This window comes from Motacilla alba, chromosome 2 (assembly GCF_015832195.1).
Source record: "Motacilla alba alba isolate MOTALB_02 chromosome 2, Motacilla_alba_V1.0_pri, whole genome shotgun sequence".
In the NCBI taxonomy this organism is placed as follows: Eukaryota; Metazoa; Chordata; class Aves; order Passeriformes; family Motacillidae; genus Motacilla; species Motacilla alba.
The window spans coordinates 80,281,896-80,309,005 of record NC_052017.1 but is presented as its reverse complement, the minus strand read 5'-3'; the positions used below and the strand labels follow the sequence as shown (position 1 = coordinate 80,309,005).

General features: G+C 35.5%; 1 protein-coding gene across 2 annotated transcripts in view; it reads left to right on the top strand.

The window, feature by feature from the left end:
- The window catches only part of MARCHF6 (membrane associated ring-CH-type finger 6), a 44,692-nt gene that overhangs the window by 5,718 nt on the left and 11,864 nt on the right, over window positions 1-27,110 (top strand). For both annotated transcript variants that reach the window (XM_038127171.1, XM_038127170.1), the window contains exons 3-19: window positions 92-165; window positions 6,815-6,958; window positions 7,847-7,919; window positions 9,556-9,724; window positions 11,088-11,280; window positions 11,578-11,639; window positions 13,549-13,581; window positions 14,640-14,691; window positions 17,372-17,430; window positions 18,032-18,112; window positions 19,297-19,365; window positions 19,482-19,556; window positions 20,420-20,554; window positions 21,038-21,157; window positions 23,249-23,349; window positions 24,043-24,180; window positions 25,901-26,102. In XM_038127171.1, coding sequence (XP_037983099.1) covers window positions 92-165; window positions 6,815-6,958; window positions 7,847-7,919; window positions 9,556-9,724; window positions 11,088-11,280; window positions 11,578-11,639; window positions 13,549-13,581; window positions 14,640-14,691; window positions 17,372-17,430; window positions 18,032-18,112; window positions 19,297-19,365; window positions 19,482-19,556; window positions 20,420-20,554; window positions 21,038-21,157; window positions 23,249-23,349; window positions 24,043-24,180; window positions 25,901-26,102 — 1,780 coding nt within the window. The remainder of the gene's footprint in view (window positions 1-91; window positions 166-6,814; window positions 6,959-7,846; window positions 7,920-9,555; window positions 9,725-11,087; window positions 11,281-11,577; window positions 11,640-13,548; window positions 13,582-14,639; window positions 14,692-17,371; window positions 17,431-18,031; window positions 18,113-19,296; window positions 19,366-19,481; window positions 19,557-20,419; window positions 20,555-21,037; window positions 21,158-23,248; window positions 23,350-24,042; window positions 24,181-25,900; window positions 26,103-27,110) is intronic.

Sequence of the window (27,110 nt, the reverse complement as noted above, 5' to 3'; positions counted from 1 at the left end):
GTGGAAGCAGGGAATTGGTGTGTTTTCCTTAATGGAGGGATAGGGCTGAGAGATGTATAGCGTGTGTTAATGTGATCACTTTTTATTGCAGCTTAGTTCAGTGGCTTAAACACAGCAGAAAAGAATACTGTGAATTATGTAAGCACAGATTTGCTTTCACACCAAGTAAGTATGTTTTACTTGCTCCTATTTTTTTCAAAATTTTTCTCATATAATATCTATGAAGTGATGACTTTTTCATTCAGTGTGGTAGATCCAAACTTGTCGCGGAACTTCTGTATTCTTGTTCTAATTGCAATTTTTATGCATATTATTGCAGACTGTGAATTCTTTAAATGGTGGATAATTTGGTTCTTTCATAATCTTAAGGGAGACGTAGAAGTATTATTCTGTACCTTTTTCTGACAGCCTCAGTCCCATTCTTTTGTTGCCAACATTGCAGTGTGTTGCATGTTTTCAGCTTCATTGATAAATTTGAGTTTCTGGAAGTCTGAATGGTAAAGTGAAACTGTGGCAAAATTTGAATTTGAAGGGCAGTTTTCAGTTACCTTTAAAGGATCTACCTGCAACACTAATACTTGGCTTCTGTCAGTTTCAGTTCAAGTGGTATTGACAGATAATAGAAATAATGATTATTCCACATACATTTCAGTCAAGATGCACTAACTACCCAGTATTAAATTGCCTTTTATGTTGGATACAACTGAATAGAATGATGAAGAATATTCATATAGTTCCCAGAGGATTCTTAATTACATTTTAACTGGTTGTAGTAGGAATAGGTGAGGTGGCAGGCTAGAATTTTTTAGTGTTGTCAGTTTATTGCCTGTTGAGCAGGTAAAGTGGGTTTTATGCTACATTTTTCTCTTTAAATTTACTGATTTATTCCTGCTCCCCTCTCACCCCTTTTTTGTGTGTTGAAGTTTTTTGCTTCCTAGTTTTGTACTTTGGTAGAAAAAAACTGAGGCTAAGGTGATTTAGTTCATGTATTTTCATGTTCCAAAAATCCATTAATGCACCTTCTTTCTATATGTTGAACCTCGGTATAATATATTTCTGTCAACAAGTAATTAAACACAATAGACCATCAGTGAAATGTGTGATATTAACTCTGTCTTGGAGGGTAATCATGTATTTTACATGGAACACAGCAGTGCTTTCTGGTTGTTATTCTTAAATACTACAGTGACCTGTATGAGAAATGTTAGAGATCATCTGCTTGCAGGTTTTATTTGTTATATATTTTTGTAAAGGCATTATATTACTTCTGAATGGAACTTGCACAAACTAAAAGTGATATGCAGTTCTGAATCTCCCTGCAAGCTAATTAGCCACTTTCAAAACTGCATATTGTGACCAGGTCCTCTACAGAATTTAGTGTGCAAGACCAGAAAAGGGCATTTCAGTGATTTATTAGTTGTTAAGAAAGAAGACTTTCTAGTTTTGTGTGAAAAGAAAAGTAACAAATCAAAAGAATTTACAGTGTTTTCTTTGGGATCTAGGAAAAGAGGATGAGCCATTCTAAACTAAATACACTTTATATGCATGTTACTCTTGATAGGAGGAAGCTTAGTTACTGCCCTTATCAACAGAGGTGTTCCTGCAGAAGTTAATTCTTTACTGACGCTGCTGTTGCCAGCACAGCTTGTAATGTACTTGCAGGTTATGGACAGGGAAGAAAACTTAGTTGAGTTAATGTGGCTCAAAAAAATTAGCATTTTTCATAGGAGCTTTGAAATTGGTAATAAGCAATCTCTTTCTTCCTCATGCAATAGAGTGTGTCCTCCACATTCAGCCTGTAGTAAAGGTCTGCTTATCCTCTGCCACACACTTGTCACTCCCCTGAGTGAGCAGGCTCAGCTGATAAGGTTTCCTTCTCAGCTTTCCGAGTTGCAGTGTGCTTTTTCCTACTAGGCTTCACACAGTGGTAGCAGGTCAGGTACCCTGCACAGATTCCTCCTGCCCTCCCTACCCAATGGGTTTTGTTTGATTGTTTCCCTCGCACTCAGTACTCATGCAGTTATGGTTTCCTTAATTTCTCTCAACCCTCTTTCTTTGGAAGATAATGTGGTTGTTCAGTCTGGAAACTGGATCTGCTTGTGGGAGCAGGGAAGGAGTCACAGGTGCTGGAGAGAGAATGATAAGGCAGAAAAAAATGGGGACTTATGTGTGTGCCAGTCATCCAAGCAAAGTTGGATCTGGCCTGTAACCATGCCAGGTGTAACACATTTTCAGTAAGTCGATTCACCACGGGATGTGGTCAAATGAACACATGCATGTCTTTAATATCTGTGCTCCAGCAGACAAGCAGTAATAGTGTAATAGAGTATTAGTGCAGTAATACCAGCAACTCCTCTCTTGTTTAGCTTGGTTTGCTTGCTAAGGCTGTTGCTGTCATTCTGTCAAAAATGCTCCCTTGCTAGTGTAACTTCTTGGGTATGGAGTATTCATAAACTATTTCTAGTGCATTATTCTCTAAGTTCTGTAACATTCTGGGATTTTTTTTAGTACCTGAACTGCTGGCTTAGTAATTGCTTGGAAAGAAGGAAAAAGGGGGATTCAACTTGTATTTTGGCTGGAGTACAAAGGAACAAATTTTTCTTTTGAATAATAGCATCATTCTCTCATGTGTTTAGTCATGTAGGTAAATGACTTGATTTCAAATGCATTCTTTAAAGCTAAATTTTTATGTTTTAAAATTATTTCCTTTTCTGCAGTTCTACAAGTTAAGAACTAATACAACTATGAAAAAAGTAGCTTTTGACATTTTTTGATTGTCAAGGTACTTGTTCATTTTTAATTTGTGAGTTTTCTTCCTGAGTTTTTAAAGAGTAACTACTCTCTATTCTTTTCCTCCCCCCACGTGCACTTTCTTTTTGTCATGTGCAAGGATGTGCTTCTCTTGGTGCTACACTAAACATAAGCACTGACACATGAAAGATGGTAAGGCTGTATTTCCCAAGAAAATACAGTTGTCAAAACTTCTCCATTCTGTTAGAGGTAATGTTAACGTAAATACTGTCAAAAACACAAACACAGAAGCAGACTAGTCTCATCTTTGTCTGAGGATTGGGATGGGTTCATTTCTGCACTTCCTGTGCAGCTTCATTGCTGGTATGTGGTTCACACAATGTCACAAGCTTAGTTAAAACAAAGACTGTAAAACTAAAGAGAGCCACATGAGTAGGTTGTTCCTTATCATGTAATTTGCACATTACATTTTTGAAGGATATATTAAACTGATATCTTTACCTTTTTTGTTTTGATAAACTTTTAACACAGTAGTCCATAGCTTCAACATTTCTAGAAAGGCTAATTTCAAAAAATAAACTTCTGGAACAAAATACTACATGCTGGCACAGAATTGAGTGTGTCTTCTGCCAGCTGCAGTTTGCAGAGTATACACACAGCTGAGATTTTTATGAATGTTATTCATATATTAGAGTTGTGCTTGCTTGAGAAGGAGTGGAGTTTTTCTCCTTTTACCTTAGTGGTCTGAAGCAAAGCCTGCATGTGTTTGAAGGGTGTAAGACACAGAAACTTAGAATGGTTTGGGTTGGAAGGGTCTTTTGAAGATCATCTAGTCCAACTTAAAGAGTAACTCAGAAGCCCTGTTTTACCAAACCAGTGCTTTCACTCAGGAGCTATCAAGTGTATGGTTTTCACTTACAAGTTACACAGTCTTATTTCACGATCAGTGCACGAGGATGACTGAGGTGGCATATGAATGGCTACCAAATGTAGTAGTAAATAAGAATCTATGGGTGTGAGGGTTGCAAGTGTGAAGATTCTGTGAAGTAAGCTAAATGGCAGCTTCTAAAGGTAGCCTTGTGGTTTTCCTACCTTATTTGTGTCAGTGTAAGAGCATATTTTTTGTCATACCATCTGTTTTGGAGAAGTAAAATTAAAAATTGTGTTCCTGGAAAAGTTAGGCTTATGGGAGGGGAGGGTAGAACAAAACCCCACCTCCTGAAAACAACCAACCAAACAAAAAAACCCCACCTAAATTTAGGATTCACAACTAAATTAGCAGATGCACTGCATAGCTGTGACTTAAGTTTCCAAAAAGCTTTCTAGTAGTTTTTCTATAACCTGTACGCCTCAAAGAAGTTGAGCTAAACCTATGAAAATCTCACCCAAAGTCTGTTTGAATTTCTGAATGCTGTCATAGAAAAAAAAAGACAAGCTATTGTTTCAATTGATCTCTAGTAGAAAGATTTTTATTTGGAGGAACTGTGGTAAATGATGCAGGAATTTGCTTTCTCAAACTGGGAAAAATTACTGGGATGGAGGTGCAGTGGGGAGGATGCATGTGCAGAAGCAAATGAGGAGGATGGATGCTGTGGTGGCAGGGGTCAAGGGCTCAAGCCTCAAAGTGATAGTGGGGACGGGGTACAGGGAGCTGCAGAGTGGACAAAAAAATGGCACTGAGTGACAGACACAGGTGGGGAGATAAGCTGTGAAAATCACTGGCAGCAAGCTTCAGTGGTACAGGGTGCTTGCACACCAGGGGTTCCTGTCCTGCTAGGAATTCCTGCATTTCATGCACCTGAGTGTTGCAGGACATAGAAGGATTTGACCTTATCATCATGACATAAAGCTTCTAGTGGAAAAAGCTGTGCATATTTTGATGTGCGCACAAGACAGTGCACAGGAAAAACAGCTTTCTTCCCACCCTTGGCTTCTCAAGTCATCAAAAATCACCAAATTGTTAAAATTTGGGGGATATAGCTTGTGTTCTCGGAGTAGTAGCTACATTGTGCTTTTATTTGAAAAAGCTCTCTTGTAACTCCAAAGCCTTTAGAAAAGTGAGCACGCAAAAATGCCAACTTTTATAAACACTTTCTGCTTTAAGTTAGGATGGACATTCTTTCTTATAGCTCCTTGTGTGTGTTCAGTAATTCCTGGAAGATGCATTTTTAAATTTCAAATATTTCCAACTTACCAACTTGCCCCTAGCAAATAAATCATTAATACCAAGTTAATGTTTTCTGTGTAGTCCTTGTTGCAAAGTGTTGATCAAAATGTATTTTTTGAAAATGAGAAGGTTCTTAAAGTATCTACTGAATGGTCTGTGAGTGGTACCATAAATATTTAACAGATATACCTTAAATAGATATTTTTTTGCACCCTTGACAAAGCTTTTTTTGTCTCCTGTGGCAGAAATTTTCCAGAATGTTTGTTCAGTGTGAGCCGAGATCATTAGTTAGACTTCGGTTGGCATTTTCTATGGTTCCAAATTGTGTACTAAAGCTGCTTCTGTAACAAGAAAATTGTAAGACAATGTCATAATATGTTTGTGTCCTGCTTTCAATTCGCTGCTCTATGTTCTCACAGCTACAGTTCCCTAGTGTTATACTTTTAGTCCTTTGTTTCATGAATTCCAATTCCCTGCCAGATACCTGGTGAATAACAAGCTTTGAAATTTCAAACCAGTTACTACTTGTCTTAGGGGTACTGTCTTGTTACTTTGTGTCAGTTATAATCCACATATTGCTGAAATGCACCAATCTCTTCCCATTCTTTGACTACTTCTGGGTGTTGATACTGTTCGTGTTCTTGAGCTCTCTTTACGATACAGAAACTGAAGGAAATAGCCCTGGAGAGAAAAGAATTTCTTTCTCGTGTCAAAGCTTCTTCTCTGAGGCTAGTAAAAGGATGATTAGGAATGTAGGTGAAGGGGCTGCAGGTAGATAGCATAAAACAGTATTTGTTAGACTCTTAAAGGATTGCTCATGAGAGGAATTGAAAACTTCTTTTTATTTGTTCTTATAAAAATCGAGTTTCCTTATGTAGTTAGAAGTATTTAAGGTTTTAAAAGATAATCCAGAATGTTAAAGTCTTCAAGCGCAGATGTTTCCAACATAACAAACATCCAGGCAGAAATATCTTTGTGCAATTCCCAAATATAATTTATCTTCTTTATTCAAATCTGTTATTGATACTGTGCATTACCACTTCTTAGTATCCATGTAAGTGTGTAGAAACTAAGTACATGTAATGAAATTGTTACATGTTTTCTAATTATTTGCAAAAGAAGACCTCACCACTGTTTTTCTTGGCTTTTGAGTAGGGATGGGCCTATGCAACATGTAGGTGTTGAGTTTAAAAAGTCAAGAAAATTTAGTATATGAGAATATCTATGCAGGATGAGAGATTTGCATTGTGCTCTGTAATAGGAGCATCCTTAGAAGAAATTCTGCCTGATTTGAAACAGATATCTGTTGAAAGTCAGTCATGGTGTGTAAATTTCAATGTCTGTGGATACTTAATCAGTTCTCTTCAATTTTGCTCCCTGCGTGCTGCTTTTATTTTACTGGGAGTTTTTTTTTTGGTCTGTGCTGTTGGATGGCAAGTAGGATATAAATTATCTAGCACAAACAAATGGATATTGTGCAAAATTGCTATTTGCTGTTGTTCCTTGTGCCCTGTCCACAAACTAGGTTTATAAATAACAGAGGAATCTTTGAGGAAGTGCTGAGTGACTGATTTTAGAATCTGCTTTTTCTTGAGCTTATTTTTAGGTAATTGGAGTTTACCATTAACAAATAAAGATATTAAAAATACTTCTCTTAGGTCAAAAACTGGCATGGAGCTTATTAATTTTCCCATTCCACTCAGTACACAATGAAACAAATGTGTTATGTGATTTTTTTTTTTTAATTGTTTGTTTGGAGTCATCTCTTGAGAATATAAAATATGCTTATTCTTCTAGTAAGCTTTTGTCTGATGCAAACAGTTTGTAGTTGGCAGGACTTCTACATAAATGCTTCTCTAAAGGACAAACTGTTTCATAAGTGCCTTTTCTACACAGTTTATTCCCCAGATATGCCTTCACGGCTTCCAATCCAAGACATCTTTGCTGGACTGGTTACAAGTATTGGCACAGCAATACGATACTGGTTTCATTATACACTTGTGGCCTTTGCATGGTTGGGAGTAGTACCTCTTACTGCATGTAAGTATTAATTTTCTGTACATAATGCTCTTATACATAGGGAAATGTGCCGCTTCCTGCAACAAAGTTTTGTGAGACCATTATTGTCTATTCAGAAAAAAAATTCAAAGATACTATTTCATTTATTTTCACTCAAAACTCTGCCTGTTTGACTCTTAAGCCAGTAGTGCAATGGAAAAAGTGTTAAGACATAAAGGAGAATGTATGAAAGAGCTTTTAAATGTCTTACTCCAATGAAATGTCTCTTCTCAATTATCTTCTTCAAAATCTACATGGAAGGTTTTATTTTATGCCATTCATTAATATTAGGATAGGAGAGTTGTCCTATTTTTATTAACCATCTCTAAATTAAGTGCAGGAGTTTTTTATGTGAAAAGTAAAATTCTTTACAATCATAGACAAATTCATTTGTGAAACTCTTAAATCTCAAAGTCATTTAAGTAGTAAAGGAATTCAGTAGAAAAGAGAGGGCGCATTTAAATTACTCTGGTATTCAGTTTGAAATTTACTTTCCAAATAGATACTTGCAGTGATACTTCTTCTGTCTTTAACCTGCTTCCATATTCTTTCTTAGGCATCCATTAGTGTGACCAGTGCTGGATGCAGGTCTAGACGAATCTTTGGTCTAATCTAGTATGTCAGTTCCTACACTTTGAATGTGTACTTTTAAAGATGTGCAGCTAAAATACAGCTTTTTTTCCACGTGGCTGTATATGATCTTAAGTTCTGAGTTCTTGAGTTCTTTTCTACACTGAAAGTACACTGAGATTTTTTTCCATGTCATAAATTTAGTTGGCCACCAGTTGGAAAGAGAGTACCTGGGGGTCCTTTCCAACTGAAGCTATAGCCAAAATCAAATTAATATCAAGCTTCTGTTTATTCACGCAGGTCGTATCTACAAGTGCTTGTTTACTGGCTCTGTGAGCTCACTACTGACACTGCCATTAGATATTCTGTCCACGTAAGTACTTCAGCAATTTGATACAAAAACGTGTTTTAGTCAGATTATGCTGAAAACATTAACTTTGGAACTTAGTGTCCCTTTCATCCAGTTACACTTGCTATCTTCTACCATCTACCAATAAGCAGCTGCCCATTATCCTTAGAACAACCAGATACATGGACAACACCATTACAATAGAATTAATTTCACTTTGGAGTTCCATTATTCAGGATCTTTGGAGCTGGAAAATAGACTTTACAGAGCAAGAGCAAGCCCTGGTTAATGAAAATTTGTATTTGATGTCACGAAAATTTAGGCTGCAAAATTACAGTTAATAATTTAAAAAATCAATTTCCTATGGCTTAAATCAGATACATAGTAGAATATTAAGAAATGTGTCACTAATAATGTCACTTTCTATTTTCTTTGTTGTATTTTTATATTTTGAATTTAATTTTTTCTATTCTGAGTCTCTTATGTGAAAGGGATTATTTTTTATCAGATTTCTTTCTAGCTGGTACTTGGATTTTTAATGCTTCAATCACCATCTGCTATTGTGCATTGTCGTTCCTTGTCCTTTTTAAATCAGTTTTGCCTGAAGAATCAATAAATACCAAACAACAGAATTCCAAGCTTACTTAAATTCAAGCCTCTTACTTTCTCCTTATCTTGAACATGAGGAACTGAAACTGAGTTTAGGTAGAATCAGCTGCACATCAAGCAAATTTGGAATGAATATTCTCTGTGATTCATGTAAATAATCTCAATTGGACTATATGATTTTAGAAATCAGGTCAAGTTGCATTTTATTTCTTCTCATTATTGGCGAGAGATGCTTGTTTCAGTCTAATAACGGTGTGTTTCCTGTTATTTCTGTTGTGTAGATTCTATTTTCATTTTTCAGAGAAGAATCTAAAAGAACTGAACCTAGAGTACCTCATGTCTATTACAGTCTAGGGAGAAAATAAGGAATTCAAGTATTTGTCAGATTTTAATGGTGTGTGAAGCTGTGTTTTGACATTTATTTATTCAGCAGAGTAAATTACAGTAGCCTCTTGTGTCGTCTTTTCATTTTGGACTTCATGTCCCCATGATATTCACTGTGCTGTGCAGGCACAAGTGTGAAGCTTCAAGGGAAACCAGACTGATGCTTCTTTGGAGTTGGCAGAATACTATGATGCCATCTTTCTTACTTATTTTTAAGAACATATTGTAGTTTTCCAAGGAGGAACCTTAAATTAGGGATGAGAATTGCTTAAGATGATTTACATACCTCTTGCATTGCACGAAACCCTAGTTTTGGTTGGCTGGCTGAACTTTGCTGCTGCTATGCAGTTATGTATGATATGATTGATTAAGATTTTTAAGGTATAGAGATAATCTCTGGGGTAAAATGCAACTTGAAATGTAGAGCAGTTGAAGGGAAACCCTACAGTTCCATTCTTCTGGTTCAGGAAGCTCAGCAGATAAAATGCTTTATCTGGGTGGACTGGATATTATGCATGTAGCCATTTAAGTAAACCTCTTTCTATATCAAACAATTTACTTAGTGACTATTATGTTTCCTTTGCTGTTCTGGAAGGTTGTTTTTTCTGAGCCACTCTGTATGTTACCAGCAAAATAGTGTTTTCATTAATTTATTTTTTTTTAACAGGGAGAACTTACTGGCTGACTGTTTGCAGGGCTGTTTTGTGGTGACATGCACTCTGTGTGCATTTATCAGCCTTGTATGGTTACGTGAACAGATCGTCCATGGAGGAGCACCACAGTGGTTGGAACAAAATCAACAACAGCCACTCAATGGTGTTGGTCAACAAAATGAGGTAAAACTTACTGCTCATTAGTTCACAATTAATTTAGAAAATGTTGTTTTGGGAGTAAATACTGTATCAGAACAAAACAGTAATGTTATTTTACTTCATGGTATTTTTATTTGTTAGAAGAAGTTGGAACACTTTCCTATATAAACTCAGTGACACCACTGTTCTGTTTATGACGTTGTTTTATTGTGTAGCACTGCATAGATTCTTAGCTCCATATCTGTACCATTTTTTAAGATAACTTTGTGCACATAAAGCTGAATTCTCAGGCATAGACATTGAAGATGCAGCTTGCTTTTATTTTGTCTTTTTCATAAGTATGCTGGTAGTTCATGAGGTAACAATTCACTGTTCTCAAAGCAATTGGAAGTTTTGTTGACACCACTGAAGTTGGAGCTTCTCTGCCCTCCTCCCACTCCCCCCTCACACATGTGCGCTCCTTCGGTGCTTTCAGGAGCCTCTTGGGTGAAGTGATCATATAAGCAATCCATGCATAGGGAAGAGATAATTCAAAATGTTGTTTTCTTTAATGTCAGTTTTTAAAAGACAGAGATTCTCATCTTGGTGACTGGCTTGAGTTGGCCTTGAACTATCATCTTTCTCATATAATGATAGTTTCCATGAGGGAGTTCCTCTCTATTAAGCAGTGGTGAAACCACATCTGGGGTGCTGTATCCAGTTATAGGATCCCCCAGTACAAAAGAGGCATGGACAGACTGGAGTGAGTGCAGTGAAGAGCCAACAGAAATTATTAAAGTACTGGAACATCTGACATGATGAGAGGCTAAGAGAACTGGAATTATTTCATTTGAAAATGGGAGTGCTCAGGGTGGACCTTACCAGTCTGTATGAATGCCTGATGGAGGGCTGTGAAGAAGGCAGAGCCAGAGCTGTCTTACTGGTATTGAGGGACAGGACCATAGGCAGTAGGCTTAAATTAAAAAGCAGGAAATTCCATTTAGATTAAAAAAAAAAAAGTTGAGTTTTGGCTTTTTTTTTAAATATACTACTACTGTGATCACCTACTGGAACAGGTTGCTTTGAGAGATCATAAAGTTTCCACCTCAGGAAAGGGTAGCTCAAAAGCCAAGTGAAAACAGCACTAGACCCTGCCATAGCTGACCCTGTTTTGAGTAGTCAGATTGGCTAGATGATCTCTAGAGGCCCTTTCCTACCTCAGCTACTCTGTAAAATTATCTGAATGTTTCTTTTCCTGTTTTTAAAGGTTTAGTGGTCCCAAGTGTAATTCTTATCTAGAAAATACAGTATCGACTTTTTTTAATACTGTTTGGTTTCATATTTGTACAGAATAAAAGCATGAAGAGTGCTTGATCAGTTAAACCAAGTATAAATCCTGTTTCTGCAGGCTCAGGCTGCTGTAAATGGAGGTGTTGAAAATGCTGTGCTTGATCAACCTGCTAACCCAGCTGCTGAGAATGTAGTTGTCGGTGAGAACCCTGAAATTCAAGAGGAACAAGTAGATGAGGACGAGGAAGATAATGAAGATGAAGAGGATGCTGTAGTAGAAGATGCAGCAGATGCAAACAATGGAGCACAAGGTAACAGGTGACTCAAAACATTAATGTTCTAGTTTTTATTAAATATAAATTAATTGAATATCGATCTGTCGTAATTGAAGAAAGCTGTGTAAATTCCCACTTCAGCTTATTTATTTTGCCTCTGCAGTTTTCCTGCATTTTTGAGTGCTGAAGCATCTGCTTGCTGAAAAGCTGTCAGCAGTTACAAGATGGTTATTATGCACTCAAGTGTTTTTGTTCATTTAGAATATAACATGGAGTGGTTACATCTTGTTCTGAGTGGTCTAACAGCTGTAAAAATGGCCATTGTCTCCTCAGATGACATGAACTGGAATGCTTTGGAATGGGATCGAGCAGCAGAAGAGCTTACTTGGGAGCGAGTGAGTAAGAATCATTTTCTTGAATTTAATAATTCAGGCTCATACTTGAAATGATTTGTAGTGTTGCTGTGTTAAAATGCGTCTGGAACAGATTTGGAAATCATTCTTTTGTAAGAGCCTTTAGTGACCTAGTAAAGTTGTTACATTATAAACAAAATGTTACTATGCTACTTCTTAACCATTAAAGAATTTTTTCAATTTTAGGTATAGTAGCAGCATAAAACATGTTTTAGTAGTCTTTTCTGAAGTCTTCCACTTGGTGAGGTATAGAACTGACTTGCAGCTTGCTTTGAGGACACTGGGCCAGGTTAGGAGTGCAAAGATGTTGCATTAGATGTAGTTTAATGCTTGATTTTTGTGTTCATGAAAGCATTAAACTAAAGAAAAGAGAAATGGACTGTGTTTCTCTAAAAATGATGGAGCATTTTAATATAAGCATGTTAATGATTTCTGTATTGTTTATAGATCACAAATTCCATAACTAGAGCATGGCATGCATGTACACTGTAATCATGGAGTAGTGTAGAGACTTGAAAATTAGGTTTTTGTAGCTGGTGTAGAGGTAGCCAACATCTTGAGTTCTAAGCTCACCACATGCAGCAAAATCTGCCTGAAGGTAGGTGCAGCAGCTTCATGTGATTTACCAGCATCACTACTAGGCTGGGGTATAGTTGTTGGCTTGATTGCAGGGTAGAAGAAATACAGTTTTCATCATGAGTGGCACATCTTGATATTTGTTTTATATCTACTGAAAGCTTCCTAGTGTGTTTTGAAAGATATTTCATGAAAAAGGACACACATAAATTCAGGTTCCTGAACCATTCTGTTGTTTATTTCAGGATGGAAGTGCTGTAATTCTGAACCAAATTTATTTGCTATAAAGTGCTGATATATTCCTAACTGATGATAGTTTGTTGCTTTTCCATGAATACAGAAGTCAGTTTCAGCATACTCTCATAATCCCTTCCAGTGTTATGTGCTGACATAGGCAATAGATGTGTAGTTGACATTTAGTATCAAAATGGGGGTAGGCTCTTTTATTATGTCATCCTGTAAAAATACCATGCAAGTTTTCTGAATTTTCAAACATTTCTGCATCTTAGTTTGATTTCTAAAATATGTGCAACTCTTATATCTTGGAACTTAGTGCAAAGTCCTCGTACAAAAGAGCCTTGAACATGGAACTTTACAGCAGTAATTGTGGATTAAGAGTGTCTGGATTGAAATAGTAAGATACACTCAAAGTGGGGGGGGAAGGAGATTGTTTGTGATGGATGCTTTATTCTTGACTGCTCTGTGGATGCTTCCCATGTCAGCTGTGCTGAGTGATGAAGAGTTTGTTTCCCGTCTTCCCTAGCTGTAAAACAATTCTGTTCAAAAGTTAATAGCATACAGTGTAGCAAGTTACCCTGTTAGTAGTTGCTTTTACACATCAAGGGTAAAACACTAACTTTTCTCAGTACAGCAAAAACTGATATTTTGCAAGTAGGATGAAACAAAAATTTGCTCTTGTATTTCAATACTGAATTGATTAAACATGTACTTAAATAGACATTCAATCACTACAGAATTTTGTAAATACAAAATCTTTGTCAAAGTCTTTGAAGTCATGGAGAGAAACAGCTTATGAATTCATTGATTCTGTGTTTGGTTTGACCAAATACAAATAGATACATGTGTATTCAGATATTCCACATGTATATCACTGCCTTTGAACACCTGAGTTTTCTGTGTTGAATGAGAACTTTGTTTCTCTCTTTAACAGTAAGAATTTATGTGCCGATACTGTTGGTTGAGCCATTAAAAAACTCTTGACTGCATTAGACAATGACGGTCAATGTGAAAGAGGCTTATTTTAGATTCAAATTAGTTTTTCTGATAAGTAAAAATAACTTTCTTATCTTCACAGATGCTTGGACTTGATGGATCTCTGGTTTTCTTAGTAAGTGCAATCCTGCTCTTCAAGAATTTCTACAGAAGGATTTTTTAAGTACCTGTATTTTTTAATATATGTAATTGTATTCAAAGTCCTCATTTTCATATCATTTATATATTTCTTTAAAGAGAGTTTCATATGATGTCATGTTCAAGCAAACTGGGATTTTAGGAGTTTCACAAATTAGTGGTGTGTGTGGCATAAAAGTGGAATTTCTTAAAAGATATAGATAACTTTGGATCACTTACTCCACTGTAAATAAAAACTAGACCTTTTAAAAAGCACACACAGAAAATACATATGTGTTCTAATCTTATTTTTTGATCTTTGTTATAATTAAAATACAGTTCTAATTCAAATATATTTTTTGTCCTAATGCCACCATAACACCACTACATCTAGTGTAGACTAGATTTTAAAATCTAAGCTCTTCAGTTGACTCTATTTTCAAAATACTCTATCCTAGAATCATTCAATTTAAAAAATACCTCAAAGGTCATTAATGTCTCTTACTTAAATGTGATGCCTTAGGTTTACAATTATGTTATTAGTCATTTACCTTAAATATTAATATCAAAATAAGTAAAAATCCAGTGTACTTGTGGCTGAGGTCACATCTTGGTTAAAAGTAATATTAAAAAATGGAGATGTGCTGTCATTTCTAGAGTCAGAGCTGTCAGTTTTGTTAATGCATTTGTTGTGGCAAAGACTAATTGTTAAATGTTCAGATGAACATTTCTCATTTATAAAAAAAGTATCCACACACATTTCATGTAATTCTTTTTAAAGATGGAACTATTTGTATAGATTTTAAAATAAAAGCCTTCTTTTACAAAATGTAAGCAAGAGTAAGTGCACTTATCTAGATAAATGTTCATGAATGTAACTAAGCTGCATGTTAGAGCACAAACTTCCTGGCTCTAACATGAGATGTGCAAGTTCTGGTGATAATAGACTGTTGAAATAAGTTGAGATACAAAAGTCAAGTCACTTATTTAAAATACTGACATTTATGTACTGTTTTCTTGTCATCTTACTTCCTCTTTCCCCTGTACTCCTTACAGGAACATGTCTTTTGGGTGGTATCTTTAAATACTCTGTTCATACTTGTCTTTGGTAAGTATTGTTTCCTCTTAGGTTTTAAAATTATCCTCCTTTGTGAATTGGTAGTGCAGGTCTGTTTTAAGGCTGTTCCAGAAAAATGAAGATGTGACCTCTAAAAACAGAACCAAAAATGAACTGGCAATATGAATAACAAATATTTATTATTTTCTAGTTTTGTCATTTTACTTTCTTTAAGTGAATAGATTTAAAATAGGAAACCTAGCAGAACCTTAACCATGTCAACTAAAGCACAGAAAATGTTTATTTCTAATATTATTAAATTAAAGAAGGAATCTCAGGGAATTTAATTGTGAGGAAATGCAGTACTTTGAGGATTAGCTAAGTTTTTATTTTCTCTTCATAGTTTTTACTAGATAGAGTTATTCAAAATTTTCCATTAAGAATCCATTCTTGGAGCTCAGACTGAAAGGGAGGGAGGTATGCAAGAATGTAGCATTTTAGTGACAAATGAAGCATGTTATATACATTTCAAAAAATACCAGACAAAAATACCACAAAGTTTCACTTGCTCTGAATGACCAGTTTAGAAAAGAATTTTTTAGGTTGCTTTGGTGGTTTTTCAGTGGTCTTTCTTGGCGGAAGGGTTTGAGTTTGAAAAGCTGAAGTTGTACTGTAGATAAGTTTTTACAAAGTAAAGTTCACGACACTGAACCAGTGATTTGATTATCTAGATACTGAAACAGAACAGCAAATCAAAAGAAAATAAAAATAAGTACATTGTATGTTTAATTCACAAGAAACTGTAACTGTTCTAAAATAAGAGGTGGAAAATATTTGAATTATTTCTTTCTGATAATTATTCTATTTTAACAAGTAGTTTTAGTAAGTTAATTGGATTTTTTTAGCTGCTATAATACATAGGCTTTTTTACTAAGTAGATAATAACCATGGAATTTCTAAACCATAGATTAAAATTCAATAATAAGGGAGTAATAAGAATGCCTAATGAGGCTGTCGTATAGAAACATTTTCAGTAGCTGCTTTGCCAAGGGGGAGCTCACAAATAGAGAAGAGAATGACTTTTCTATGTAAGCAGGAGGTCTGGGAATTGAATATGTGCCTCTCAAGCCTATTTTTAGTATCTTTCCCATTAAGTAATACTGCTTAATTTGCAACTGCCAAATCTCTAGTAATTTGTAATTATAGTACTTGTGAGTTCAGATGTCACAGGAGGTACTTAATAAAATATAAAACAGAAGGAAAGCATTTGTAACCTTAATTAGTGGTCCAGAAATTCTCCTTGGACAAATTAATTCATTTCAACTTAATTAATATTTTCTATTGCTCAATCTAGTACTCACAGAGGAGTTTGTACTCCTTTGTGCTTTTTTTTTAAGGAATTCATTAGAAAATGTTTTAAATAATGTTATTTAAAAAACATGACCAACTGTGCACTATATTCTCATAAAAGGTCAAAAATGCAACTTTTTAGTTATTAGTCTGATATCTGTAGGAGTTGTTGAGTGTGATCTTCTTCATCTCACTTTTCTTTCTTGTTCTTACTGGGCAGGGAGAGTTCAGTTCCTCCCTTTATCTTTTACATGTTTGCTCTTCCCAATAACTGCTGATTTTCCTAAAAGAGACATAAATAAAAACTTTTCTTATCATTGATTAGGGTAATATAAATCCTGCTAAATCTTTCCCTGTAGTTTTTTGTTGGTTGGTTGGTTTGTTTGCTTCTTGCTTTTGAAGTTGGAAATTTTTTTATGTTGGTCATACAGAAATGAGAAGAGAGAAAATCATCACACTTTTCATTTGAGGGAATATTTAGTCTGTATTGGTTCCCAGGGTGGGCTACCATGATGTAGTGAAGACAATATAGGTGAAAATAAAAGCTTCCCACTTCTGCAGCCCCTTCACTTTATACTGATGCACTCAGCTCCTATAAAAAATCAGAGTTGAATTCTGGCTTCCAGCTTGGTTGGAAGACAACAGAGTGAGGTGAAGTAGCTAAAAAATTTATTTTGTTGCAAATATGCAGGTTTCTAAAAATGGGGAAGTGCTGTGTTTTCTAATGCATTTCCCCTGAAACCTCAGAATAGTCAGGAGTGAGTTCTCAGGAATAATGAACAGTTTTCAGTACATTAATTCAAAGTAAAAGACTTCTCATTTGCTCCTCATCCCTTCACTGGGTGTCATCTTTCTCCCCCTCCTCTTCCCTCTGCAAATTTCTGCAGGGCTTGCATTTTTCACAATATTTTAAGTATCCTTAAGAATTAAAGCACTAGAACTGAAGCCTTGCTAAAGCAAGTCCCATCTCACCAAGGCTGTAAAATGGCTACTGAATTCTTTTAGTGCATGGGAAAGAATGAATATACAGCATAGGTTCCTTCAGGAGTCTGAGACAGATGCCAGCCTAGTACCTAACACTAAGACATGGAATTAATTTACAGAGTGCAAGATGAAGTAAGAAGGGAAGGACTGTCCTCTTATTCTGTGTAGTTTTATATTGTTTTAGTCCTTAAGTGCAAATTCTGATCTGATTTTCAGTGTTTGTAAAATTATAGGAATCTAACACTTGCAAATATTTGCACAGAAATTAATTTTTGTATTTTTTCATGAAATTTATGAGAAGTAGAATAATACCATGTTACAATATTCATCCTGCAAATAAGGCTCCATTTAGCAGTTTTCATAGCCTTTTTTTCTCCTTTTTACTTACATTATACAGCATTTTGTCCATACCACATTGGTCACTTCTCCATTGTTGGCCTGGGCTTTGAGGAATATGTGAGTACTGTTTTATAATTTCAAAATGAAAAATAAACTACCAGTGTTTATTCAATCACAGTATTTTTGTAGCATCTTTCCATTTCCATTTGTGGTTGCAAAAGTAACTTCTAGTATATCTTCTTACTAGTCCTTCAACCTTTTTTGAGTATATGATTAAAAATGTTGTCCCATTCTTTTCCACTTCCTCCATTATTTACATCTCATGTGAAGTTTTTACTGTTTGTAAAAACTGTGTGTGTCTTCAGGGTTTTTAACAGCGTCTTGTTCCTTGTGTACATTTTAAACTTGTTTACTAATTTTCATAGTGGATGATACTAAGTAGGGGAAACTAAGGGATAAATAAAACAGTGTAAGGTGGCACTTTTTGTTTCATATATTGAGGTTGTTTTGAGTTTGAAGAAAGTAGTTGTAAATGTAAACATTATCTATTTTTGATGAAGATACAAAAATAGTAGTAGATTATTCAAATATGTAAAAACTAGAGGAACTTGGCATTCTTCTTGAAGAGTTGAAATTTGGAATTTACCTTAGTTACATAAAAAGGAGATGTAATCTTCTAAGAGACTGATAAACTCACCTTTTTTCCTCTTTGCTCCAGGTCCAAGCATCTCACTTTGAAGGCCTGATTACAACTATAGTGGGATATGTTCTTCTAGCAGTGACTCTAATTGTTTGTCATGTATCCTTTTGTCAGTAATTACCTCGTTCAGATTTACGTGTAAATAATTTTTTCTGGCTATGCTTTGTGGAGGTGCAGATGTGATGTAGGTGCACTTAACTCAGCGTTTTTCTCTGCTCTTCTGGTGAAATTGGAAGGAAAGATCTCTTTTGTTCTCTTGGAGATTTAGAAGTTGTCAGTGTGACTGCCTGCTTTCAAATAGATCCACATGCTTAACAACACAATCAAGGGCTTTTATGCTTGCTTGAAGGTCTGTCTGAGGAGAAGGGTGTAGAATCATTTGTTCCTCACTATCCGTAGGCTTCTGCTGTGGACTGTAGTTGCAGCAGAGAGATTATAAAAGGAGGTATGATGGGAAACTTATTCAAATATTTTTGATCCTGCCAGATTTTTTTGAATAATAATTATTTTAGTTTCTTTGTTATGTCTCTGAACTACTGAGAGTTTGCAGCAAGAATATCTGTCTCATTATTACTTTTTCAGAGAAAACTACTTTCTCTTAGTTAATAGAAAATAAAGTACTGGAAGCTGGAAGGATTTATTTGGTCACAAGTGAGAAGGCTGCATTCCAGCTGCATGTTTTTTTTTGCATCAGCTTCAATTTGAAAGAATATACACTTGTTACCAGTTTTCTGTTCAAAAATAAATGAAGTTAACATCGACTTCCTACATCAGTATACCAATATGCAGTGCAAGTGTAAAACATTAGTAGATTGGCATGTAGGTTTTGCCTCTGAAAAAAAAAACCCAAAAAAACTCCCTAAGTGCAATTACATCCAGTTTTTCTTGGAAAAAGTGAGAATTTGATTTAGACAGCAGTGAAGGGAAAGCTACTATTTAAAGTAGCTTCAGTTTTAAACTTACTTATTTGTGGGAGATGTTTTCAGAGACAGCTATTTATTTCTCGAGAAAACTGCTGGTTGTTTAATTTAAGAAGGGTCCTATTATTAATAAATATTTATTTACTTTATATGCATGTTTGGGGACATTATTCAGCACACCAGATTGTGACTATTGGAGTCACAGCCAGTTTTGAAAATAGAACCTTCATAGTACACATACTTACTATTTAATTTTTCTCTTTTATAAAATTTCCTGTTGCTAAAAGCAGCATAATATAGTGTTTGATATTAGACTGTTACAAAGTGTTTTCCAGTGTTATTTTTCTTGACAAACCTATACAGGGTTTGGCAGCTCTTGTTAAGTTTCAGCGATCACGTCGTTTACTAGGAGTTTGCTATATTGTTGTCAAGGTAACACTAATTTTTTGTGTGTGGAAAAAAGACCCTCTCAATTTAAACTGACATTATAATTTTCTTAGTAATTTTTGTTAAACTAGTGAGATGTTATTTTCTGTCTTTTCCTAAAGGTTTCCTTGTTAGTGGTGGTTGAAATTGGTGTGTTTCCTCTCATCTGTGGCTGGTGGTTGGATATATGCTCCTTGGTAAGAACAGAAACAAATAACGATAAAATCTTTTCTTTTGTAGCTGTTTATATTTGAAGCAAAAAAAAAAAAAAAAAAAAAAAAAAAAAAAAAAAAAAAAAAAGTTCTGATGAGAAGAGAGCTGTTAATATGAGTTTGACAGCACTCTTCTGTTTTCATAAACAGCATTTCCAGAGGGGAATTTCTAGGGTTTTTTAGGTACTGCTTAATGCTAATTTTGGGGGTTTTTATGTTACTAAATAGAAATTAACATGCTGTTACTAAAATAACAAGATTCTAATCCTTTTTAGTGCTGTTACAAGACCACTGTTATAATGAGCTTACTTATAGGCAAACTTGTGCTCTGAATAAACCTCTTTATGTAGCCATCTTATGTGGAATGGTAATGACTTCGTATTTTAAGTTGTCCAGTCTCTTTCTGTTTTGAAAAATATCTTTGCTGCATTTGTTTGGAATTGAGGATAGTTTTTCTGTCCTGAAAAATACTGAGTGATAAATTTTAAATGGACAAAATTAGTTTTTTCCAGCCTTATTAGAAATAGAATTTTACTTAGGAATTATTTGTTTCTATCATAGTAGCACTTTATTTGAATTGATTTATAAGTTATCTAGAGTCTGTTAGTGATTGAGTTGACATGTTTCTTCTTTCTGTCAGAAGAAATAAATTGATCAGATATTGATCTTTATTTGCTGTTCTTATCATAACTAATCCCTTTTTTCTCTAATTAAATGGTGTATTTATGTGTTAAAGCAAACATTTAAATTATGCTTAGTACATATATTTAACTAGGGTAAACAAGATGAGTACTTGTGGATGTTTGCCAAACTTTATTCAAATTTGTTTACTACTTACCTTCTTCTAGGAGATGTTTGATGCCACTCTTAAAGACAGAGAATTGAGCTTTCAGTCTGCCCCAGGCACCACAATGTTTCTGCATTGGTTGGTTGGAATGGTGTATGTCTTCTATTTTGCATCCTTCATCCTTTTGCTAAGAGAGGTGAGTCTGTAAGAACAAGATTGGTATGTAACACAGTTAGAGGCTGTACATAGGGAATTGTTAAATCTTTCATGTGTGGTTATTGCTGCTACCATTTTTTGTGTGTATATTGGATTCAGTTTTATGTAAAAAGGGCCATGCTGGTACTTACTTCAGTGAAAAAATCATGATTTTAAGTATATTTTACTTAGAGATTTTTGTTTACCTGTTAAATCTGAGCATTGCCTTCAAATTAATGCAAATATGTTTTAGTTGTTTAAGATCAATCATTACTTGAAGATTAAGCTCGTATTTGGTTATTGGCTTTCAAGTTCCCTGTGATAATACTTTCTTTGTTCTATTTCTGTGCAATTTTGGTGAATCTTGTCCAACCAATATCCCTATTATGGTAAAACTTATTTTCTGCAGCAGTGTTTTTCAAAATGAAAAATAAATACAAAGATTATATTGTCCTCATATATTGTTTTCTATTTCCTACTTCAGGTGTTGAGACCTGGTGTCTTATGGTTTCTCAGGAATTTGAATGATCCAGACTTCAATCCTGTACAGGAAATGATTCACTTGCCCATCTATAGACATCTCAGGAGATTTATCTTATCAGTGGTAAGGACTTAGCAGAAAGAGTTCTTTATTTGGAAATAAAGCTTCATATGTGCTGTGTATTTAAAGAAAAACATTTTCATCATGGAAGTGAACTGATACTGGAACAGGTTGCCAACAGAATCTGCGTCTTTCGATACTCAAAGTCAACTAGAGAAGGTTCTGAACAGCCTGATGTATCTGGGTCTGCTCAGAGCAGGGGTTTGGGGAGAACTGGTTGGACTTCAGAGCTCTCTTCTAAACAAAGTATCTTATGCAAAGTCTGATAAAATGTTTGTATATTCAGAAAACAAGTGTTTTTTATAATGGATATTGTAAATCCTGTAACTTTCACAATGCCCTCAGTTACTGCAGTAAACATTGTGTGTCCAGTTCAGCCAAAGTAGTGCAGCAGGGGAGAGTAATTTTCTAGATAGATTTTGGATTGGATTCTGCTGCTGTAGCCAGTGGTGTCTGTTTCCAGATTATCATTGTTCGATAGTGAAAACATTGAGAGTTTTTTCCCTTTAATTGTTTGTCTGAGGTTTGCTGAGCACTACTAAGCATGCAGTGAAGGAAGGGTTGCAGACTGTCTTTGACATAAATGTTACATGAACTGTGTAAACTGACACACCAGAATCATTGTACTATGTTGTTACACCTGAGGTGCTTTGAGCAGTGAAAGCTCAGAGAGATCCTGGTTCTGTTAAAGAACCCTTTAGTATCTGAGTGGAGTTGACCTTTCCACCTTTCTGAGTATTCTGTCCTTAGATAATGGTAATTCTTCAGCTGCCTGAAATTTCATGGTATGTCAGGTGGCCCAAATACAAGCCAAGATCTACTGGTTGCTCATGGTCTCACTTAATGTTGTCATACTATGTTGAACAGGCAGTTACTAGAACTTCACCTTTGACTTGCTCAGCTAATTAATTCAGAATTTTCACTAGCCTCATGCTAGAATATGGGATCCAGAATGGTAATCATTTACCATTTCAGAGAATAAATCATACCTTTCAAGCTCTGTTTATCTTTTTGTATTTTAAAGAAATGTCTTGTGTATGACATAAACTATTATTTTTCAGGAAGAATGGGATTCAGTTTTTCTTTTTTAACATAGTTAAACACAATTTTTTTTCACATCTTTAGTCTCTATTTCATTTATATGAAATGTAAGGATGTGTTTTAAATGTACTTAATTTTTCATCAGGTTCCTTTAAGGAAACAGGAATAAAAGTGCATTGTCTTCAGGCACTTGATGTCCCCTACTGAATTTTGGTCTTTCAGTCAATTTGAAATGTGAAGAAATAGGAACTGAAAGGTCTTTTGACGCTTCAGCAAGTTGCTTAAGAAGTCAGCCACTTAGAAAAGAGAGGAATACAAAATAAGCAATCCCAGTGTTGGGGAAGGGGGAAGAAAGAGCTCTCTGACATTGCTCTAGCTGTCAGCAGGGTTATTCTACTGTTTAATCAGCTGCTGTCTATTTAGTGAGGGCTTCATAGTCAACCGATCTGCCTGGGATGGAATTGATTTTCTTCATAGAGTCTTCAGATGTCCTTCTGCACCTTGAATGGGCAGCTGAACAGTGTTGCTAACACAGGCCTGTTGGCTATGGCTGGACAGTGCTTGCACAGCATCCAGGCATTTTCTTTGCTGCTTTGTCCTGCTCCCTCACCTCCAGTGAATAAGCTGCAGGCTGGGAGGAGGGTATTCCTGGAACAGCTGATCCGAACTGACCAAAGGGATATGACATCATGCTCAGCAGTAAAAGCTGTGAGAAAGGAGGTTGGGAGGGGATGTTCATGGTTATGGTGTTTGCCTTCCTGACTTCCCTGGAAATTGCTGATTGTCTGCTGATGGGAAGTAGAGAGTGAATTCTTACTGTTTTGATTGCATACTTGGTGCTTTCTCTATTAAATTGCCATTATCTCAGTCTTGCCTGCTTTCTGTTTTGCCTTCCCCTTCAGCTGGAGAGGGAAATAAGCAAGCAGCTGGGAAGGTACTTGGCTGTTAGCCTGGGCTAGCCCACCACACCCAAGGAACATGTCAGAGATGGGTGGGAAACTAGGTTTGGTAGTTTCTACTTTTTGGACTAACTTGTTTACTTTATAATTGCAGATTGTCTTTGGATCAATTGTACTACTCATGCTCTGGCTTCCTATACGCATTATTAAGTATCTCCTGCCTAACTTTCTTCCATATAATGTTATGCTCTACAGGTGAGCATTTATTTTTAAAAAGATAGGGGTTTTTTTCAGTGTTTTTCTAACTGGAAAAAGTGTATTTGCACTCCCTGAGCATTAAAGTGACACTTTTTGTTATTTTGTCTTCAATTAATCTAATCTTCATTGTTCTAAGAGAAGTAAAGGGTAAAGGACGTGGCTACATCATACAATGTGACAAATTAAAAGCTACTTGAAAAAAGAATCATTTTGTATTTCTTCCGTAAAGATAGCTGTTCGGGGCTTTATGCCCTCAAAACACTTCCTATTTCAACTTTCTGATAGTGAAGTTCCTTTTGTGTTTGCTTTTTTAACACACTCATTCCTGATTGTCATTGCTTCAGGAGTAATAAGAATATCTGTAACTGCATTTTTTTTAATGATAGCAGTTTTTTCCTATTCCTGAATAATAATTCAAACAGTAATGATATATGCAAATAGAGATGCATATTGCATTCTTGGATATAATCTTTCTCAATGTTTTTTTCCTGAATTTATTACATTCCAAAGTGGCTAACCTCTCTGCTCAGGGTAGTATATAGGAAAAAACCATAGCAAAAAACCGGAAAATTTTCCTTTTTGGCATCCAATGTATTTTTGTGTTGTGGTGGCATTAATAGGATTCAGTGTAAAAGATTTCTAGTAGAATGTTCCTTATGTTTGATTTCCTGCTCTTCCCATTGTTTCCAGTGACGCTCCAGTAAGTGAACTTTCCCTTGAGCTGCTTTTGCTTCAGGTGGTGCTTCCAGCTTTGCTAGAGCAAGGACATACAAGACAGTGGTTGAAAGGTCTTGTACGAGCATGGACTGTTACTGCTGGATACTTGCTGTAAGTACAGAAATCCAAAATCAGCTACAGCCACTGTGCCCAGTTTGGCCTTTAAACATGAAGGCAGCTTTCCAGAAGGTTGTCCCAACAAGCAGGTTTAATAGCTCTTCTACAGATAAATATATTATGAAAAACTTCTATAGCGATTGCTTTCTTCTGAGCAGTAGATGTACCTACTTCTGGACTAGCCTTTGACAAGTAATTCTTTTGGTACACCATTACAGCATTTGCTTAGTGAAAGAAATCTGCAAAAGTATGACTGACATCTTCTTAACTCCCTGTTATGTGAAAATAAGGAGATAAATGCCAGCAGTGTGTTTCCATGAATCATCTAAATAAAATTCATGTACACTTCTTTGATTTCTTACCATTAGAAGGAAAAAAAAAGAAAAATAATTTAGAACATTGAGCTGAAGAAGTAAGCAACTTAAATTAGGGGTTTTAAAGTTAGAAGTTCAGACTTTAAAGAAGTATAAAACCATTTCTTTGTTAAATAAAGTAAATTATTGTACTGCCAGGCAGAGTTCTAGCACTTGAAATTATTTTTTAGTTCATCTGTTGTTTGCCAAATGAGTCAAGAAAAAAGTAAGGTTGATTTTGTTTCTGTACAGTTTTCAGTTTAACTTCAAAAGTATATTGGCATTCTCCCACCATGTTGCAGTCTTAGGAACAAGAATGATTCTTTGTCAAGTTATGTCTGAGAAAGTGAGTGAATGAATGAAAGATTTTTTTCTTCACTGTAATCCAAAATATTTATTTTAGTTTCTCATAAGGAAACTGTGCTCACCCCTTCTTCTCTTAGCTTGCATTTTGAAGAAGTTTTTAATTCTTTTCCAAGTTTTGATTGTGTTTAAGTATAGTGCAACAAGAGAGTTTTAGAGATGATGATAGAAATGGCTTTTCTTACTCCACTGTTGCAGCTCTTTAGGACAATTGCAAGTTACCTCTTCAGCAATTTTAGTTTAACACAGATGAAAATCTTTTGTTCTGTTGTTCCCAAAAAGCAAACTGTTGGGTAAATTTCTTTGCTAATAGAATATCTGCCCATATCTTACTCTGCTAAAGCTGAGGAAAATTAAGTTCTAAATGTTCATTTTTAATTAGACTTAATTTTTGCTAATTATATATATGGAATCAACAGAATAGTTTTAAAGTAGATTGATTTTTTCCCTAGGATTGATATTCTTAAAAAGTTGTGAACAGGTTTTGAGTCATTTACAGTCTTCCTGAAAAACTGTGCCTTCCTCTCTACTTCTGACACACATCCATAGCAACGCAGCGCCATCCTTGTACGCTTTAGTTTTGAAGGCCCTTGTTTCCTATAGAGCTTAGTGACAGTAACATAAAAGCTGTCAGTAGAGGCATGTGCTTACATGAACTGAAATAGCCATGTAATTTTCCTTTCATGTGCACAACACCTTTAATACCAGGTGGTCTTTTTAAAGCAGTCAAACAGATAAGTGATCTTTCCTTGTGATTGTATTCTAACTGCATCCACACCAGCACTTTTCTTCTAAATTGCGTTTATGATGACATTGAGTAAATTACCAAAAAAGGCTTATTTTACTTAATCAAGTTTCTGCCAGTACTCCTGTATTAGTTTTGTACAACTAAACTTTTGTTTTAGTTTTTGTCCTGTATGAATTCTGAGTAGGCCTATATTTCTCTAAGTTTCTCATTCATACCAAACAGAACAAAACTGAAATTTTGATTGTTCCAGGGATCTTCATTCTTACCTACTTGGTGATCAGGAAGAGAACGAAAACAATGCAAATCAGCAACCGAACAACCAGCATGCTCGCAATAATAATGCCATTCCAGTTGTGGGAGAAGGTCTCCATGCAGCCCATCAAGCCATACTTCAACAAGGAGGACCTGTGGGTTTCCAGCCTTATCGTAGGCCTTTAAAATTCCCACTCAGGGTATGTATACCTAATACATCAAGAGAAAAGAAAAAAGCATTTGAGGAGTTTTTTTTTCCTAAGAAAGATTTGGCCCACATTGTCAGAAGTCACATGGTGGGTCCTGTTTTATATGGTTTGCAGCTTTCAAAAACATAGAGTTGCAGTTATGCTGATATAAGGTTTTTTTCAGCCTATAATGTAAGACCTTCAATTACAATTTTATTTATAGATCCCATATACATTGAGTATTATGTGTCAATTGGCATCTTATTTTCTTTACAGTAAGAAATGGAGAGAAAGACAATAAGCCCCTGTCAAACAGGTAGCTCAGGTGTGCCTCTAACAAGGCATGGCTTTCAAGGGGGCATACTTTAGTCTTGTAGCTGGAGTGTATTTAGAACTATTTTGTGTTATTAAGAAAATAAACAGAGAACTTCTGTTGCTTCTGCATCTGTATTAAACATAGAAAGGCTTTATATAATACTTGAAAGTTCTAAATCCCTAAAATTAGAAAGGAAATTTTATTGGCAAATACTTAAATTTCTAGAATAATATACAGCTTCAACTAGATAGCTGTTCTGTTGTTAGTAGAACTCTGAGTTAAATATAAACTTCACCACAGCTCACTTACTGTGGTTTCAGGTATAGCTGGGGAATGGAAGTAATGGCTAACATTAGGTCACTGTGGTATTGCATCTGAAGGTTCCTTCCTTTATACCCAAATGTCTCATCAAGGAAAGTGCACATTCCAGATTGAACTTTCTCTCACCAGTCTGTTGGGATAAGGTGTTAGCTTTCCCATAGCAAGCTTGCTTGTTGTGTGGCTTTGATGATTAGTGAAGCAGAACTTCATAGCACCTGGTGCTTGAGAAATATTTTAAAAAGTCAAGTACATGATAATTTTCTGGTGAGATGAAAACCTGGCTGAGGAGTAACCAGTTTCACTGTCAGCTTCTGGTCACAGAAACCTGAGCACATCTGGAAGAACTTTGTCAGCAAGGTTTTCCTTATAAAACCACTGTCTTG